The 17916-nt window shown below is 41.7% G+C and overlaps 1 protein-coding gene across 1 annotated transcript; it reads left to right on the top strand.

Moving 5' to 3' along the window:
• Positions 1 to 5007: 5007 nt before the first annotated feature.
• Positions 5008 to 17625, top strand: PAK1IP1 (PAK1 interacting protein 1). Its single transcript, XM_078446642.1, has 10 exons — positions 5008 to 5161; positions 7415 to 7580; positions 11094 to 11214; positions 11290 to 11364; positions 11900 to 11952; positions 12350 to 12495; positions 12590 to 12687; positions 14834 to 14933; positions 16169 to 16289; positions 16659 to 17625. Exons 1-10 carry the CDS (start codon positions 5078 to 5080, stop codon positions 16856 to 16858), a joined length of 1164 nt encoding a protein of 387 aa, XP_078302768.1. The 5' UTR covers positions 5008 to 5077; the 3' UTR covers positions 16859 to 17625.
• Positions 17626 to 17916: the final 291 nt, after the last annotated feature.

Raw genomic sequence — 17916 nt, 5'->3', positions numbered from 1 at the left:
TACCCCGACCAACCAGTGGAAAGAAGTCCTAGAAGGAACACACACACACACACACACTAACCTACCCTCTTAATGTGGGTACAGGAAAACATTTTATTTATTTTTTATTTTTTATTTTTGGTGAGATCTGATTTATTCATACATTGCATACATTCACTTGCCATTGACTGAACATTTCTTTTATATGAGAAACAAGGATCAAATAGAGTAGAAAGTATATAGGATCCAGGAGTCAGAAGACCAAGGTTCAAATCCTGACTCTACCTCTTCATAACTGTGATTATGGCAGAAACAAATATCCCTAATGAGTCGTGGTTCTTCCATGATTTTTAAGGTGAGGATAATAGAATCTTCTCTGCCTGCCTTTAAGGATTATGGTAAAGCTCTAAAGAATTCTGTAAATTATAGCTTTCCAAATAAATGTCAAATGTATTTCTTATGTGCATGAAACTACTTCAAATGGAGGATTTAAAAAAAATCACCATTCTTTTTACTATACTTTGGTTTACAGGAAAACATTTTAAAGAAATAATACTGTGGCTCAAAATTATTTAAAAACACCAAATACAGCATGCCTTCCCAAATTTCAACGTGCATATGAATCACCTCAGCACGTTGTTTAAAACGTAGGTTCTGATTCCATAGGTTTGGATTAGAGCCTCACTCAGATTCCGCCTAAGTAGCCAGCCTACACAGTGTCCAAATGTGAGAAGGTAACTTTTGAGTCCAAATAGGGGCACTTCGGGTCTGGCCATTTCCCTGCAGCTTGTTAATAAGTGCTTGATGTAGTCTATATTTGCCGGTGTTGTAAAGAATAATAATCATGAATTCAAATCATTCAGTTATTCACCCATTATTTATTGAACAGCTACTTGTGCAAAGCAGGGTGATAGAGTGGGGCCTACACTCCAGATGTCCCCATGCTTCCTGGGAGAGGTTACTGATTAGCAGCTCTGCCTCACCTTGCTGGGTGCCAGCCACTATTCAGTTTCCTTTTCTTCCTTAATAACAAATCTCAGGGGCACCTGGGGGGCTCAGTCAGTTAAGCGTCCGACTTCGGCTCAGGTCATGGTCTCATGGTTTGTGGGTTCGAGCCCCGCATCAAACTCTGTGCTGAGTGCTTACAGCCTGGAGCCTGCTTCGGATTCTGTGTCTCCCTGTCTCTCAAAAATGAATAAACGTTAAATAAAAATTTAAGGGGGGAAATAACAGCACCCTGATTTTATTTGGGGGCAGAGATAGGCCACACTAAAAGACATTTCCTAGTTCCCCAAGTGCAGGTAGATGTGGCCGAGCGGCCAAAGTCTGGCTAATAAGATGTAAATAGGACTATTATAAGAGGATTGAGGACAGCTGTGTGGGCCAAGGGTGTTTGCTTAACTGGAAGGAGGCCTGTGGTACTCCACCCTTTCTCCGGACCTAGGGCTAGGATTAGAGATATGATGGCTGGAACCCAAACGCTGCACCTATTTTGGCCTATGAGGTGACATCAAAGGGGAAGCCATACACCGGAATATAGGATCTGAAAGAGAGAATGTGTCTGCGTGCCTGATGACTCCTTGTACCAGCACTAGATTGACTCCCTCCAGATTTCTTTTACTTACGAGATAAATGTCTTGTTTAAGCCACGGCTGATTTAGGTTACTGTATGAAGTTAAACACAATTCCTAACTGCTAGAGCAGCTTAGCCTTCAAATAAAACCTATCAGTTGAGGATTCTTTTTGTAAAACTTTCATCAGTGTTTTGTTCCTTCTCTTTAGAGCTGGATTTTGTAAAAGGAAAATCAGAATGTTGCCTATAAATGGGTGAGAGATAAAGCCATCGCTGGAAAAGAAAGCAGAAGTTAGACGTTTATAATAAGGTGGTTACAGAGGCTGGGGAAGGAAGTTAATGTCGTGTGTCTGAATCCCCCAGCAGCGTGGCAGGAGCTGGGGACAGAGGACCAGGAGCAAAGCTCCAGAGAAGATGGACACTCAGGGGCTTTGTTGATGACAGCGACAAGGAAGGGTTCACAAATGCTGTTTTGCTCTTTAAAAGCCCCAAAGGCCAACTCCTCATTTCACCTGTCTTATTCCCGTGAAGCAGTTGAAGCAAATTTATACCAGGACAGACAATTGGCCAGTGTCCAGGGGGAAGTAGCCCACTCTCGGCTTCTACGTGCAAAGGAGACAAAAAGTCCTCTGGGAATATGCACATGTACCTCTGTAGTCCTAAAAGTTAAGACTTGCTACCTGCCACAGTGAGAAAGTGGGGTGGTGGGGAGGGGTAATTGAGCAAAAATATGAGACTCTCATATTTCTAACATGGCTGATTTTTCTCTGCTGTATCCTGCTTTTTAGCACAGCATATCCACCTTACTACCCACCCCCCCCACCAAAAAAACTGTTTTTTCTTCAGCAAACCAAACAAAGCCAGGCACTCCATAAATATTTGTTGAATGAATGAATAAATCAACACACAGCTCAAGTGTAAAAAGCTTTTTGATCAATAATTTAAAAGCAAAACTAAAAAAAAAAATCCTGTTGTGCTCTGGTGTTAATGAACTCTTAACGGTTGTTTCTTGGCAACTGCAGTTTTCACAAGAAGAGGATTAAATGGTTTTTTGCATCCTGTGTTTGGAAAGAGACCAGGAGGTTTGCAGGAAGTATGCTCAGCTCCAATCTAGTTGAACAAGTTTGTAATTTTGTATTGTTTTTCTTTAGACAGTGAAAAACTGCTTTTCTTTCTTCTTTGTTAAAGAGAAAGTTTGAGCCCAAGGAAATGTAAAAAGTAGCAGCATTATAGGTCTACTGTCCCTTAGCTGGGTGGTTTTGAGTTACTTTTCTAGACCTATTTCACATTTATAACCTCAGACTGGATTAGTGCATTAAAACAATTTTTTTTTAATGTTTATTTTTGACAGAGAGAGACAGAGCATGAGCAGGGGAGGGGCAGAGAGAGAGCGAGACACAGGATCCAAAGCAGGCTCCAGGCTCCGAGCTGTTAGCACAGTGCCCGAAGCGGGGTTCGAACCCACAGACTACGAGATCATGACCTGAGCCGGTCGGAAGCTCAACTGCTCAACTGAGCCACCAAGGCGCCCCAGGATTAGTGCATTTTAACTTTAGAGGCACTAATCCTTTTGAAAATGTAATGAAATTTTATCAATGCTCTCCTTCAAAAATGTACAGAAACAATTGTGCATCTAATTTCAAGGGCTGGAGAGCCCTCGGAACTTATCCATAAACTGCCCTAGAGTGGGATCACCTGGATAAATGCTTCTCTAAGGTCTTCTGAGCTCTAGAATTGGTTCCAACGATTTCTAACAGTTTTCTTTTTTTTCTTTTTTTTTAAATTTTTTTTAACGTTTATTTATTTTTGATACAGAGAGAGAGAGACAGAGCATGAATGGGGGAGGGGCAGAGAGAGAGGGAGACACAGAATCGGAAGCAGGCTCCAGGCTCTGAGCCATCAGCCCAGAGCCCGACGCAGGGCTCGAACTCACCGACCGCGAGATCGTGACCTGAGCTGAAGTCGGACGCTTAACCGACTGAGCCACCCAGGCGCCCCATTCTAACAGTTTTCAAGATAAAACATGAGACTTCAAAGAAATGTCCTATTCACTCATTCTTTGTCCCATGCCCAGCCAACATCCACTGCACCTATTCACACCCCTCTCACTTTGGTAGGTCTCTGGTGGACACAGGAAAGAGATGGTGAATAGGAAAATAAATAGTAAGATAACTTGACTTTTTTTTTTTTTTAACATAATAAAGATAACCAGCACGAAGCGAAGGAATTAGTTTAAAACAGTGAATGACTACACGTGTTTCCGAGACAGAGGGTTAGTTTGACTACAGCATTTTCAGTACCTGGGGAGCGCTTACACGTGGAGTCGCTAAAGCCTGCAGAAGACAAAGCCTTCCCTGAATTGCAATGACACCCAAAGCATTCAAAGAGTAATCATTTCTACAAGACCCAAACCAGCGGAAATTAAAACAAACACGAGTTAGACACGTAGCGACAGTTCAGAATACCAGAGAAACACATAGTCTTGAAAACAAAAGGGTCAAAATGCTGATCCTGTAGGATCCTGTAGGATCAGCACTAAAGCGGGGGTTGAAGAACTGACACCGAGGATGCCATCCGAATTTCTGCTTGTCAAATACACCTGCTGTCGCCTTTATGAGACTAATTATGACGCTTCAGGATTTACTCCGATTTGTGCAAAGCTGTCATTTCAACAGACCTCTGAATCTCCACACGTTATGAGAATTGCAAATGCTAATTAAGGCGATCTTGGCTTTCATGCGTGTTTCATGTGGTCCCTAAACTGCGGGGCGGGGGGTGGTCAAAGTGAAATAAATGGGAGATCTCCTTTCGGTACATTCACCTACGATGACTGCGGACTTCGTCCTCAAGCAGCCCGTGTTATCACTTCAGGTAAAGCGTCCTCCTCCCCCCCCGGGATGTGCGGCGACGTTGGCCAATGTGACCCCGAAGTCAGACAAACCAATCAAGCTAGAAGGAAAGGTGTGCGGCCTGCTTTAGAAGCCGCTAACCATGAATGCCGACCCCTCTCTGCCCTGTTACGAGAGAACGTGAGAGACAAACGCTTGCTTATGCTGCCTGCGCAAAAAGGAAACCCAATTCCTGTCCACCATCTGACAGCCCACAGCACACCGGGCTCGGCACTCAGCACGCGACACCGCCAGGGGCCCCGCCCAGACCGGAAGAGGTCCCGCCCTCTTCGTGACGTCACGGAAATGAGGGGCTTCCGCAGAGGATGTCCCGCCCCATTCCCCTTTAGACCGGCCTACCTCACAGCCACCTAGAATATGCCTCCTTGCCCCCAACATTTTTCTCCTCGCCGTGAGAACTTCCTCGTGTGACATCCTTTCTTTTTTTCCTTTTGGAAGTTCCGCGTGATCTTCGAGCGCTGAAACCGCTTCCACGGAGACAGGCGCCCTAAAGGCAGCCCTGCGCCCATGACGTAATTTGAGCGCCGACGCAGGAAGGACCCCACTTGCTCTGGCATCCGCTTTCGTCACTGTCTCAGCTGAGCGGCGCTGGTTGAAGGGGCACGTGCGCTGCTGAATGGAGCTGGTCGCTGGTTGCTACGAACAGGTCCTTTTTGGGTTCGCAGTACGCCCCGAGCCAGCTGCAGGCGACGACCACGAGGTAAGAGCGCGCGCCGGGAGGGACTGCGGGAGGAGGGGCGCGGGAAGGTCTGGTCGGGTTCCCGCACGGCCGTGGTAAGCACATCATCACAGGTAAACACACTGATCTCTTAGGGATTAATTGATGAATCAAACTCAAACGTATAATTTAGCTTTTTAAAACCTGGAGTAGGCATTTTCGTAAAACGAGATCATGTTTGTTGGGTTTAGTAGACATTCTGGCCACGGTGCGGGAAGGAAGCTGGCAAGTGAGTCCGTTGACAGCCGGTGTACGCGTTCAGGATTTAAAGAAAGAACAGTTCGCTTTTACTGAGTTTTTGTCCTTGAATTTGACACAATGTTAGATCTGGGTCGGGTAAACCTCTCGTTGATAAAGTGTCTCCAGTTCATTCAGTGTTTTTGAACCCTTACCACGGAGCCGTTAATTGGCAGTGGAGGTGCAAAGAAGCCAAAGGAATGGGTACAGCGCTAGAGAGCTTGCCGACATAAGGGCAAAGGAGACAAATGCGTGGAGGCAAATTAGAACAAAATAGAAGTATTTTTACTGGATGTGTGAGCAGAAAGGTTAAGTAAATTGCCGTTAGTCAAACAGATAGGACATACCCAGGATTAGAAATAAGATCTCTTAACTTTTAATCCAGTAGTATTTTTTCCTAAGCAAACCTAAGTATCTCCTAGAAACCCATTCTTTTCAGTACTTCTTTGTGAAAAAGTCAAGGTGTCAGTCTTGAATTAACCAGAAAACTGGAGGGATATAACTTGAATAATTACTTTGTCTCCTCCTGCTTATTAATCTTTTTGGCTGGAAGGTGCCATCTCTTGTATCTTAAAGATGATGCCATTGTGTTCTCTTTGTAATAAAGTCACTACATTGTTCCAGACACGTAGTGGTCTTCCCAGCAGCCTCCTGAGGCAAATACAGTTATCCCCATGTTACAGATAAGGAGCCTGAAGTTGAGATAGGTTAAGTGACCTGCGCAGTGCCACACAACTAATATTGGGAGACCTGGGACTCAAGTCCCTAGATGTCTCTGAAACATGAAGCTCTTATACTACCCGCTGCTGCTTCTAAACCGAGACAGACCAGAGCTCAGATAATCAACATTCCTTCTGTAAAGTCACAAGCAAAGATTGTCTTTGATTTGTGGTCATAGCAGCCCCTCAGGAATATTGTGCCTTTACTCAAAAGAGCCTCCCTTGGTCCTGATTGATGGAAGGACTGTCTGATGCTGTAGTTATTTAGAAATTAATTTGCAATGACACATCTTAAGTGTGTTCAAAGAAATCTGATGGATTCTTCTTCCGTGGTTTGTTTGATTTGCTAATACTCCTTTTTTAAAATAACTTTTAATGTTTATTTTTGAGAGAGACAGAGTGCGAGTGGGGGAGGGGCAGAGAGAGAGGGAGACAAGAATCCCAAGCAGGCTCCAGGCTCTGAGCTGTCAGCACAAAGCCCGATGTGGGACTCAAACCCACGAACCGCGAGATATGACCTGAGCCAAAGTCGGACAGTTAACTGACTGAGCCACCCAGGTGCCCCAATTTGCTAATACTTCTTGATGTGTCTCCCTCAGTTTGAGGTGTGTGTATGTATTCAGCTCTCTTATTCCTCGCACTCAACCAGTCTCACTTATTTTGTCCAAAAGTTGCATATCAGTAAGCGTAGAGTTCTTGAGATCTCATCATTGGTCATTCTCTAGGGCTTATTTTAGTACTAAGGGAGACACAGTGTTTATCCTGTTTATTTTTCTTTATAAGACTTGTCATTTATACTCCTCTCTATGTGATACCATATTTATTTACAGTTTGTCTCTCCCACAGGGATGGCAGTTACATTAGAATTACGGCTTTCTTTTCTTCACTGTTACGTATCAACTGTCCAAAATGATGCCAAGCACATAGTAGTCATTTAGTATTTGAACGAATAAATTCAAATCAAATCTGAACATTTGAATGAATGAATAGTGAAGTCTCACATATAAGTACATATATGAGGGAGTTAAGGATTGGAATAGGACCTTAAAGTAATCCGGTCTCCATAATTGTTTTGGAGTCTTGATTGCCGTCCTGTCTCCTTGCTGCCTGCCTTTTTTAATTCTCAGGGTCTTTGTTTTTCTTAGTCTGCTATCCTTGCATAGTTTTTTCTCAATTTGTAAGTATCCACTGGTAGTTTTCATGGATTGTGGAACCACTTAACGTGTTTCTGGAGAACTGTGATGTGATTGTGACACTGATTGCGTGTTTTACTCTTCAGCAAAAATGGACTCCTGTGGCTGACTTCACTCACCATGCCCACACTGCCTCCTTGTCAGCGGTGGCTGTAAATAGTCGTTTTGTAGTCACTGGGAGCAAAGATGAAACAATTCACATATATGACATGAAAAAGAAGGTAGACCATGGGGCTCTAGTGCATCACAACGGTAAGAAAATTATATCCTGAAAACAGTGGTGAGGCGTCATTACTTGACAGTTTGACTTGAGTTGAACAATTCATTAAGTGCCTATTACATAGTAGATTCTGTGCTAGGAAATACAGAAATGAAAAAAAACATGTCTTTTGTTTTCAAGTTCTTCACGGTCCATATTGAGAGACAGAAGGGGGGCACTTAACTGCATCTGGAGGGAGTGGGAGGAAGCAGAAAGTTCCCTAAAATGACATCTGACTGAATTATCTTAGAAGAGAAATGCCAGTTGTTAGCCAGGTGAAGTTTCCAAGGTGGGAGAGAGGGCATCCCAGGCAGCACGGGAAGTGCACGGAGCACAGTAGCAGCCTCACGCTGATGGCTGACTTCGTTGAGGGAGTACCACGTACCCAGCAGTTTGCCAGTAAGGTACAGTTGCATCTTCGGCTTCCTAGAAGAGAAAACCAAGACTCAGAGATGTTTTGTAAGTTGCCCATAGTCACAAAACAGTGGAACTGGAACTCAGACCTAGGTGTGGAGTCCATACTGTTAAGCCCAGTCGTTAACCACTGGGTGCATGGGGACCTGTAAGCAAGTCAGTATTACGAGAAGGTTAGAACGGAGGTTAAGGTGATTGGGGAATTAGACAGGCCACGTCCTGGATGGTCCTTGAGAAGAAGAGGTTAGGGATTGAATGGTAGGGAGGGGCGGTGTGGGCTTGAGGAAAGTGCTGGCACCTGGCATACGAGAGATGCTGACCAAGGACAAGCAGAAGGACTAGTGAGAGTCTGCCTGATTGAAGTTGGAGGCTGTGGCCCGAGTAACATCCGTTTGCATTAAGCTCCAGGCATTTTTGTGGGGAGCAGAAAGTTACCCGGTACCCATGCAACAGAAGGATTGATTTACAAAGGATTTTGATGAAAGATGGTTTAAGTTGTCAGTCTAGAGAAAATGGGGTGTTAAGGGCCTGCAGATCTCTGAAATAAAAAAGCAGGTGGAGTGAATGAAGGGGGCAAGAAGGGGCTGGTGAAAGGTGAGGTTGCAGGCAGGGAAGAGATTCTTCAAGAGTTGTAATGTGGAGCAGCTCTAGGTGGTAACATGTCCTGGGTGTGGGTGCGAGGGACTGAACTAGAGAGGAAGCAAAGGTCACTGGAGTGGAGGTCAGGGCCTGGTGATTCTCCAGTCATGCTTGGGTTTTCCGCACTGATGGTGAAGTTGTCCAGGATAGTGGTAGGATTTAGGGATAAGAAGACTGAATAGGTGTGTGTTTTTCCAGTATTGAACATTATTCTGTTTTTATTGTATTTTCCCAAGGCACAAAGAATGAGGTTTAACACGTGTTCCAGGAGAAGGGAAATGGAAAGGAAGAACTCAAAATAGTAGAATCAGTTAGATATGTGCTTAGTTTGGGGAAGCTCTGCTCAGGTTGTTGATTTCCTGCAATTAAAGGGAGATAAGACAGCTACGCACTGGTTTCTAGCAGTAATTTGGAGTGTTCAGTGTCTTTCTCAGATGGTCCTTAGCTACTTTGACAAGTTTTTGCTTTTCAACAGAAGCTAGACTTTGAGTGAGTTCAACATATGTTCTTTTTCCCTTCTGCCTCCTATTCCCAGTTCCTTCAAGAAAGTCCTCTCTCCCTTAGGTGTGGAAGAAATAATTTAAATCAATCTGGTCTGCCTAAAGCCATTGGTACAGGTGTTGCACAATAAGGATGAGACTGACTTAGAAGGAGTTTGGATGGGGATGAAGTACGGTTCCTAACTTCCTTCATTCTTTGTATAACTCCTGTTTATCTAACAGTTGGTAATAGATAAGATCTTTACCAAGGTAGGAAATAAGTTGATAGAAAGGAAAATGGACAAAGGTGGCTAAAGACTCCCACTTTGATAAGGTTGTATATTACCCCATATATTTGGGGATGGGGCTGGGCAGTGTGCAAAATTATATTTATCAGAGATCTTTTACTCTTTCCATATAAAGGACAATGTAAAGGACTGACCAGGAGGTGGCAGGTGAACAACAGTGACCCAAGGGTTCATATTCTTATTTGAAAAGGACAAGATAGTAAATATTTAGGCTCTGCAGCCATATGGTCTCTGTTTTGATTACTCAGCTCTGCTGTTGCAGTGCAGAAAACAGCCATAGACATTTGGGAACTGAACAAGCAAGTCTGTGTTCTGGAAAACTGCATTTATTAAAACAGGCCACCAGCCAGATTTAGCTTAGAGACAGTAGTTTGTTGACCACTGAGCTATAGGAAGAGTAAGCTGACGGACACAAGCTTTAAAGGATAGGGAGTTTTATTTGAGGGTCAGGGTATCATGCATTGTCCATATACAGGGACTGCTTTTGGGGGTCAGAAGAATGCTGGGTTCCTCTATCACCTTAACCTCCTTCCAGCGAGGTTAATATTTGAGGGTATAGAACATGTTTGTCTCTCTATCTCAAGAGCTGTAGAAGAAATTCATGGGAGATTCAGGTTTTAATTTTTGGGCAGAGGGGAGTGGAGTTGTTTGTGAAGAAGTTGAAAAGCTGTAGGAAAATTTGTGAACCATACAAAGGAGATTACAGAAGGCATAGTTGAACAGTAGGACAGTTTATAAAATTGTTTTCATAAATTCTTTGTGTTTTAAGATTTAAAAAAATTTTTAGTTATTTTTTTAAAGATTTTATTTTTAAGTAATCTCTAAACCCATTGTGGGGGCTCAAACTTACAACCCCGAGATCAAGAGTCATCTGCTCTGCCAACTGAGCCAGCCGGGTGCCCCTGTAATAAATTCTTAGGACAGTGAATGAAAACTGTAGAAATCAAATAGAAAACAGCTCCGGAGTGATAATAATTGGATTGTGGATGATTGGGTAGCTAACTAACTGATTAGAAAGTAATAATCATTCATTCCTCTCTTCTCTTTCAATAAAGAAAGAAAGGGAGGGAGCCAGGGTGCCTGGGTGGCCTCCAACTCTTGATTTTGGCTCAGGTCAAGATCCCAGGTCCTGGGATCCAGCTGCATTGAGCGTGGAGCCTGCTTGATGCCCCTCTTTCCCACTTGTGTTTTCTCTCTCTCTCTCTCTCAAAACAAAAACAAAAACAAAAACAAAAAAAAACCCACACAAAGCAAAAACAAAAACCAAAACAAAGAAAAGGGAAAGGAAAGGAAGAAGTTATATGGTTGTATATCTTGGTTTGTTCCCCAGATTAGCTGGTTTATTAGTTGGTTTTTTTTGACTTCTGCTCAAACAATCCTAGCCAGCCGTCTCCTAAATTTATGATTCTGGACCCATAGAGCAAGTAAATGAACTGATTAGCTCTAGTCTGTATCTACAACTAGAGAAATTCTGTTGAAAGTATTTGCACAGCCTTGAAATTGTATGTTCTGATATGAAAAAATTAATTTCTTCACCTAAGACTTTAAGGTTTATTTCACTAATGCTGACGTTAGATTTTTACTTACCACAGCATAGCCTTCAAACCAGAAATGGAGTTTGCATTCAAAATGAACATTAAGTTGGTCTATTTCGGTTTTTCCACAGGCACAATAACTTGCCTGAAATTCTATGGCAACAGGCACTTAATCAGTGGGGCAGAAGATGGAGTCATTTGTGTCTGGGATGCAAAGAAATGGGAGTGCCTGAAGTCCATTAAAGCTCACAAGTGAGTCTAGTCCTTTCCCATTGGTGGTCTCCAGGTACCAGTCAAGTTGGGGGCTAACTGTTGGTTTCCTTGTAGAGGACACGTGACCTTCCTTTCTATTCACCCATCTGGCAAGTTGGCCCTGTCTGTGGGTACGGATAAGACATTGAGGTAAGGTCATTAATGCCAAGAGCATCTTTTCTCAGTTGTGGTCTTTGTTCTCCAAGTACAATAGCAGGAACCTAACCATCAGGGTATTTTTTACTACAATAATTAGATACACTTCTGTCTTGTGTCCTGGCTGTCAGCTACTTAGAGATACTGCAGTACAAGGAAAAGCTGAAAGCCAGTGAACCTTTTCATGACGGTAGAGGAAAAAAAAGGACAGACTCTGTGTTCAGACATACACATTACATCCCAGTCATTCATTCGGAGTTGGGAAGCAAAGAGGATGGTCCTAAAAAGCAATGTTTTAAGAGGTGAAACCTTTTGAAAATATATTAAACATTTTAAGTAGGTGAAAGGGGTGTGGGAATGGATGCATTAATCTTGCTTAATGGTAAATATTTCCAGTGTTGTTGTAAGAAACATGACAGTTCCAAATAGCGGCATCTGTAGTAAATTGTCATTCGAGTAAGTGTTCATTACGCTTACCTTTACACCTAGTAAAAGTTACCATGCCATAAGTGCGCTTCCTGTTTTGCAGAACATGGAATCTTGTGGAAGGAAGATCAGCATTCATAAAAAACATAAAGCAAAGTGAGTACTTTTATTTGGAATGTTTTTTATAACTTGATGGAATATGAATGTAGACACACACATTCTTGTGTGTGTGTGTGCTCACCTTTGTTTCCCCTGCATGATGGTGGTTACCTCCTAGAGCAATGCTTTGGGTTACTTTTCCCATTTTCTTTTTTTTCCCATTTTAGATTGGGATTCTTGTTGTGACTCTGTCACCTACCAGGTCTCTGACATTTGATGATTCTTTAATCCAGTTTATTTTCTAAAACTTAACTTGCAAAATATGCATCAAAAATTTCTTATGAAGGGTAAATAGGACAGTGGATGTGAAATGCATGGTACAGCTGTTTGCTATTTTTGTTATTACTCTGGTCATTGTTTATGAAATAAAAAAAGCTTTTTTTTTAACTTGCAGATGCTCACATAGTAGAATGGTCCCCAAGAGGAGAGAAATACGTAGTTGTTATGCTGAACAAAATAGATATCTATCAACTTGACACTGCATCCGTTAGTGGCACGATCACAAATGAAAAGAGAATATCTTCTGTTACGTTTCTTTCAGTAAGTGATGAGAAATCAGTGGTGGAATCTTAATGTATATGATGATGGTTGCAATTGTTGATGACATTCCAGATATTCTTTTTCTCTCTTCTAGGAGTCTGTCCTTGCAGTGGCTGGAGATGAAGAAGTTGTAAGGTTTTTTGACTGTGATTCACTAATGTGTCTCTGTGAATTTAAAGCTCATGATAACAGGTATTTTTTTTTTTTTCCCTGCCAGTCTCTATGTGTATGTGTGTATGTAAGTGTAGAGTCTCCAGTAAGTGTCACGTATGCAACAGTTTCATAAGGTAGGGTACATTCCTACATATATATGATTTCTGGAGTCTGAGAGGATGGTAGAAATGTCTTGGCCTTAGTGCAAAAGTAGGGAAGTTGTCATCAGGACTAGTGATTTGCACAAGATGTTTTTCCAATAATATTAGGCTTGGGGCCTAAAATCAGTCATATTTGAAGAGGAGCAAAAAAAAAAAAAAAAACGATCTTGAGCTTTGCCAAGATCTCTCTTGTCCTTTTATTTTATTCCTCTTTTCCACTTCTCCCTGTGCACACTACTTGTTTTTCCTGCAGGAGAAATATGTGACAGCAATGACTTCTGTTTTATGCCAGTCTTTCTTACCTGTCACTGCTCACTGTATCTTTGTGGGTAGACACTGCCGTTCAGAGTAAAGGCTAAGTGACTTGGCCAAGGTTACCCCACTGTTGGGTGCTGGAGCTGGGATCCAAACCCAGTCCTGTCTGCCTCTGCTTTTTCTACTACAATTTTGGGAAGGGTGATAATGCACTGTTCTACTTTAATGTGCTTCATTTACTTGTCCTTTTATGTCTTAAGTAAGTCCTAGTTTTTACTTTCCAAATAACAGTTTTTAAGAAATCTCTTGGCAATACTCAAAGACTGCAGTGTACCGGCCCTGGTTTTCCCCTGCATTAGGAAGTGTTCATTCAAGGCCATGTCAAAGGTACTTAATAACACTAGTACACTTAAGCTAACACTTAGGATATTTGGCTGTTTATTCATTTAACAAGTATTCATTGAGCATCCATTAAGAACTGCACTTAGTATTTAATGATGAATGGAAAAGACAAGAAGTTGCATTTAGTGGCTCTAGTCGTAGAGCAACAGACAGACGATGAACAAGTAAGCAGGTAATTAGAACAGGAATAGAAATGTGTGCTGTAAGAATAACAGACATAACTTGCACAGTTTGATCCAGAAACGGGGAGGGGGTAGGACTTGAGAGGGGTAAAAGGGAGCCGTTTCTGAAGAGACAAGCGATGACACGCAGTCACCTGAGGGAGGAAAGAGCTGGATATATTTTAACAAGAGATGGAAGAACTTTGTGACTAGATCAGAGTGAGCCAAATGGTACATGGCCTTGTAGACTGGTGAAGAGTTTAGATTTTAGCTAAGGGCCTTTGTAGATTTTTTGTTTCTTACTGTGGAAAAATGTAAAGGCCAATAGACCAGTTTAAGGAAGCAACCCCCATAGACCCACCACCCAGCTTCAGCAGTTGTCAGTTTATGGCCAGACATGCTTTATATATACCCCCAGACCCTTCCTCCTCTCCTGTGTTGTTTAAAAAAAAATTTTTTTTAATGTCTATTTATTTTTGAGAGAGAGAGAAAGAACCAAAGCCATGAGTGGGGGAGGGGCAGAGAGAGGGAGACACAGAATCCGAAGCAGGCTCCAGGCTGCGAGGTGTCAGCACAGAGCCCGACACGGGGCTTGAAACCACAAACCGCGAGATCCACCCAGACACCCTTATCCTGTGTTATTTTAAAAAAGATCCTAGTTTTGTAGGATTTTAAGCCTGGGAGTAACATGATTTGATTGATAGTTTTAAAAAATTGTTAGCAAAAATGGAAGCAGAGAGACGAGTTAGGCTCGCTAGTAATCCAGAAGAACAGGGGTAGTGGCTTAGACTAGGGTGGTGGCATTGGAGGGGGGGTAGAAACAGGTGCGTAGGAGGAAGCCCGTGGTTCGTCTTCGTTGTCTTACTTGGCTCTTCATACTGATCTTGGAGTATCTTGAGGTGAAGGACTTTCAGTATCTTTATGTCATTTGTGATAACCTAATTACTTATGGTTATCGTGATCATCTTTTCCACTTTTTCTTAACATATCGTTAATAATCCACTTTATCTTAGAACTTAGACCCTGAAAATGGCGCACTGACTGATGGGGGTGTGAAGCACAGTTCTATTTTAGCACCGTTCCTTGAGCAGTTTGGAAGCACTTGAAACATTGAAAAATCGAGAGATTGTGTGCGTAGAAGCTCTACAATGGTATTGTACTATCTGGAAGAAAGGATCCTTTATGGTGTTAATATTTCTATTTTAGGATAAAGGACATGTTCAGTTTTGAAATTCCAGAGCATCATGTTATTGTTACAGCATCAAGTGATGGTTTCGTCAAAATGTGGAAGCTTAAGCAGAATAAGGTTGGTGTCTCAGCACAATGTGAATGTGCTTTAATGCAAGTCTTTACTATCGGTATTGTTTTGAGTGAAGTGAGGTGGAATATTTTCCAAAGGTCATAAGGCAGAGATCTTTAAAAAAACCTGAAATCTCTTCCACGCGTGATTGATACTCATAGTTTAAAAAAAAAAATTTTTTTTTAACGTTTATTTATTTTAGAGACAGAGAGAGACAGAGCATGAACAGGGGAGGGTCAGAGAGAGAGGGAGACACAAAATGTGAAGCAGGTCCCAGGCTCTGAGCCATCAGCACAGAGCCCGACGCGGGGCTTGAACTCACGGACTGCGAGATCATGACCTGAGCCGAAGTCGGACGCTTAACCGACTGAGCCACCCAGGCGCCCCCGGATACTCATAGTTTTAAAGTTAGGGTTCCAAGAGCCACGGTGGGGGTTGGTGTTGTGAGTCTCAGCTGGCAGGATACGAGAACTCGTGCTTTTTCAATCAGAGAAATGCTGCTTTCTTCTCTTTTGTGTATAGATTGGTGTTCTCTGTAAGATTTTGTTAGATAAAAATGCTGCCATTACTGGGGTGCCTGGCTGGTCGGTAAAACACGTGACTCTTGATCTCAGGGTTGTGAGTTTAAGCCGCATATTGGGTGTGGAGCCTATTTAAAAAAAAAATACTGCCATTACTAAAAACTCGAAAATTCCTGATCAGTAATCTTAGAATAGTTTTGAACCAGATAAGTGGAAAATTAAATCCCTTTAGTGGTCTCACTCTTAACAGATTTTCTTGTTTTTACTTGTTTTGCTTGGTTCTCTTATAAACCCATTCTACAAATGTGGTTTGTCGAGTGTGTGCTTTGTGCAAGATTCTTTGTTAAAACCTAGAAATGAACGAGACATGATCCTTTTCCTTGGTGAATTTACAATTTCTGAATATTCAGAAAGTGCCTTGCGAAGGGCATAGTCAGACCAAACATGGATCAAGATAATAGAATTCTTCTAAACAGTGTATTTTATTCTCAAGAAAATATAGTAAGTTTTGAATTAAGTTCACTCAGGGGTGCCTGACTGACTCAGTCAGTACAGAATGTGACTCTTGGTCTTGGGGTTGTAAGTTTGAGCCTCACGTTGGGTGTAGAGATTACTTAAAAATGTAAAATAAAACCTTTGAAAAAAAGTTCACTTGATTATGGAAAAAGAAAAGTATTTAAAATTCCCCCATGTTAAGAATTCTTCTTTCTTCTGTTTTAGAAAGTTCCTCCATCTTTACTCTGTGAAGTAAAAACTAATGCCAGGCTGACATGCCTTGGAGTGTGGCTAGACAGAGTGACAGACACAAAAGAAAGCCTTCCTCCGGCTGCAGAGCCTTCTGGTAAGTGAAAGTGATTGTTTTTTAATTAGCTCTTGAATTGTTGAGGTGGAGGACATTCAGATAACTTCACTTTATCATCAGGTTGTGTTTATTTCAAGAAGGAAAAAGCAGTCTTTAAATGCACTGTCTCGGGGCACCTGGGTGGCTCAGTCGGTTAAGCATCCGACTTTGGCTCAGGTCATGATCTCACGATTCATGAGTTCGAGCCCCGCGTCGGGCTGTGTGCTGACAGCTCAGAGCCTGGAGCTTGCTTCGGATTCTGTGTCCCTCTTCTCTGCCCCTCCCTTGCTTGTGCTCTGTTTCTCTCTGTCTCTCAAACGTAAATAAAATATTAAAAATAAAATAAATGCACTGTCTCTTGTGTTTTAGTAAGTAAAGAAGAGTCCAAAATCAAAAAGGAAGCTGGCAATGTAGTGCAGGAAGAAGAAAGGCAGTCCAAACCTAATACGAAGAAATGTGGTTTAACTGATGACAGTAATAAGCCAACGAAAGGAAATAGCCTGGTGTCAACCAAGAAGAGGAAAATGGTAGAAATGTTGGAAAAAAAGAAGAGAAAAAAGAAAATATAAGTGATACAGTCAATCCCACATTCCTTCTATGAGAAAAACTTACTAGATGGAAGCATTCTTTTCAAATGTGCCTGCCTCCCCTCCACGAGTAAAAGCTAGAAATTTCTTCTTTTGGAGAAGATGTACAGCTTAAAAAAACAAACACATTTAGATGTTTTCTATTTTTGTTTTTTATTTTTAACAATGGTAAAACAATTTTTGGTAGGCAGTGTTCTATTATATATTATATATCGTGATATACAGTATGTTAATGTGTAATATATAATTTTTACCATTGTATAAAGCAAATAAAGATCTTAAAATATTTAGTTTAAAATATGCACAGTTTTGAACACGTTCTTTACCAGAGATGGATAAAAAAGTTGTTTTTCAGATTTTTTCTCCTAAATGGGGGAAGAATAAAACTTAGCCTTCCTTTGGCTTCTTCAGATGGTTCTAGTACTTTTAATGCAGATTTTGATCCTTTTCGTAACCAAGGTATAAAAAGATTTTCATACCAGTAAGTATATATTATTAAGACCAACTCAAAACTCATGGACACGTAAAATATGTATGCATAAAGTGTATGCTTAAATTCAGGGCTATGTCCTTAAGGTTCTTAGATTGCCAAACCTTATCAGACTACTCTGCTTCCACGCTGTGGATGAGAAGATAATTGAAGGTTTGGAAAATGACATTTTCAGGGTATGTTATTTTTTTTCCCCCATCTGTTTCAGGCCAACAAAAACAGTCATTTAGTTAATCCAATAAAGATAATCTTAAATTCAGCCTGTTAATTATAATCTTGTCATCTCTCTCTTCCTTGCCCACCCCTCCCCCCCCCCAGTAGATTCCTGGGTATTTTGAAAAGACACATTAATAGAGGATTCATAGATGTGAATTAGCTGACCAGATGTCAAATACCTAAAGCTGACAGGGGAATCCCTCCTGTTCAGGCTAATTAAAACATCAAGCATTTGGACACTGGAATTGCCACTCACTTCACAGGAGGAAATCATCTAGGAAGTGAGCCAGAATCCGTGTCTGACATTTCAGGCTACCTCCTCGTTAACTTCAGA

This window comes from Panthera onca, chromosome B2 (genome assembly GCF_046562875.1).
Source record: "Panthera onca isolate mPanOnc1 chromosome B2, mPanOnc1 haplotype 2, whole genome shotgun sequence".
Lineage (NCBI taxonomy): Eukaryota > Metazoa > Chordata > Mammalia > Carnivora > Felidae > Panthera > Panthera onca.
Note: the sequence above shows the minus strand (reverse complement) of the source record. Positions and strands in the feature narration are given on the sequence as shown.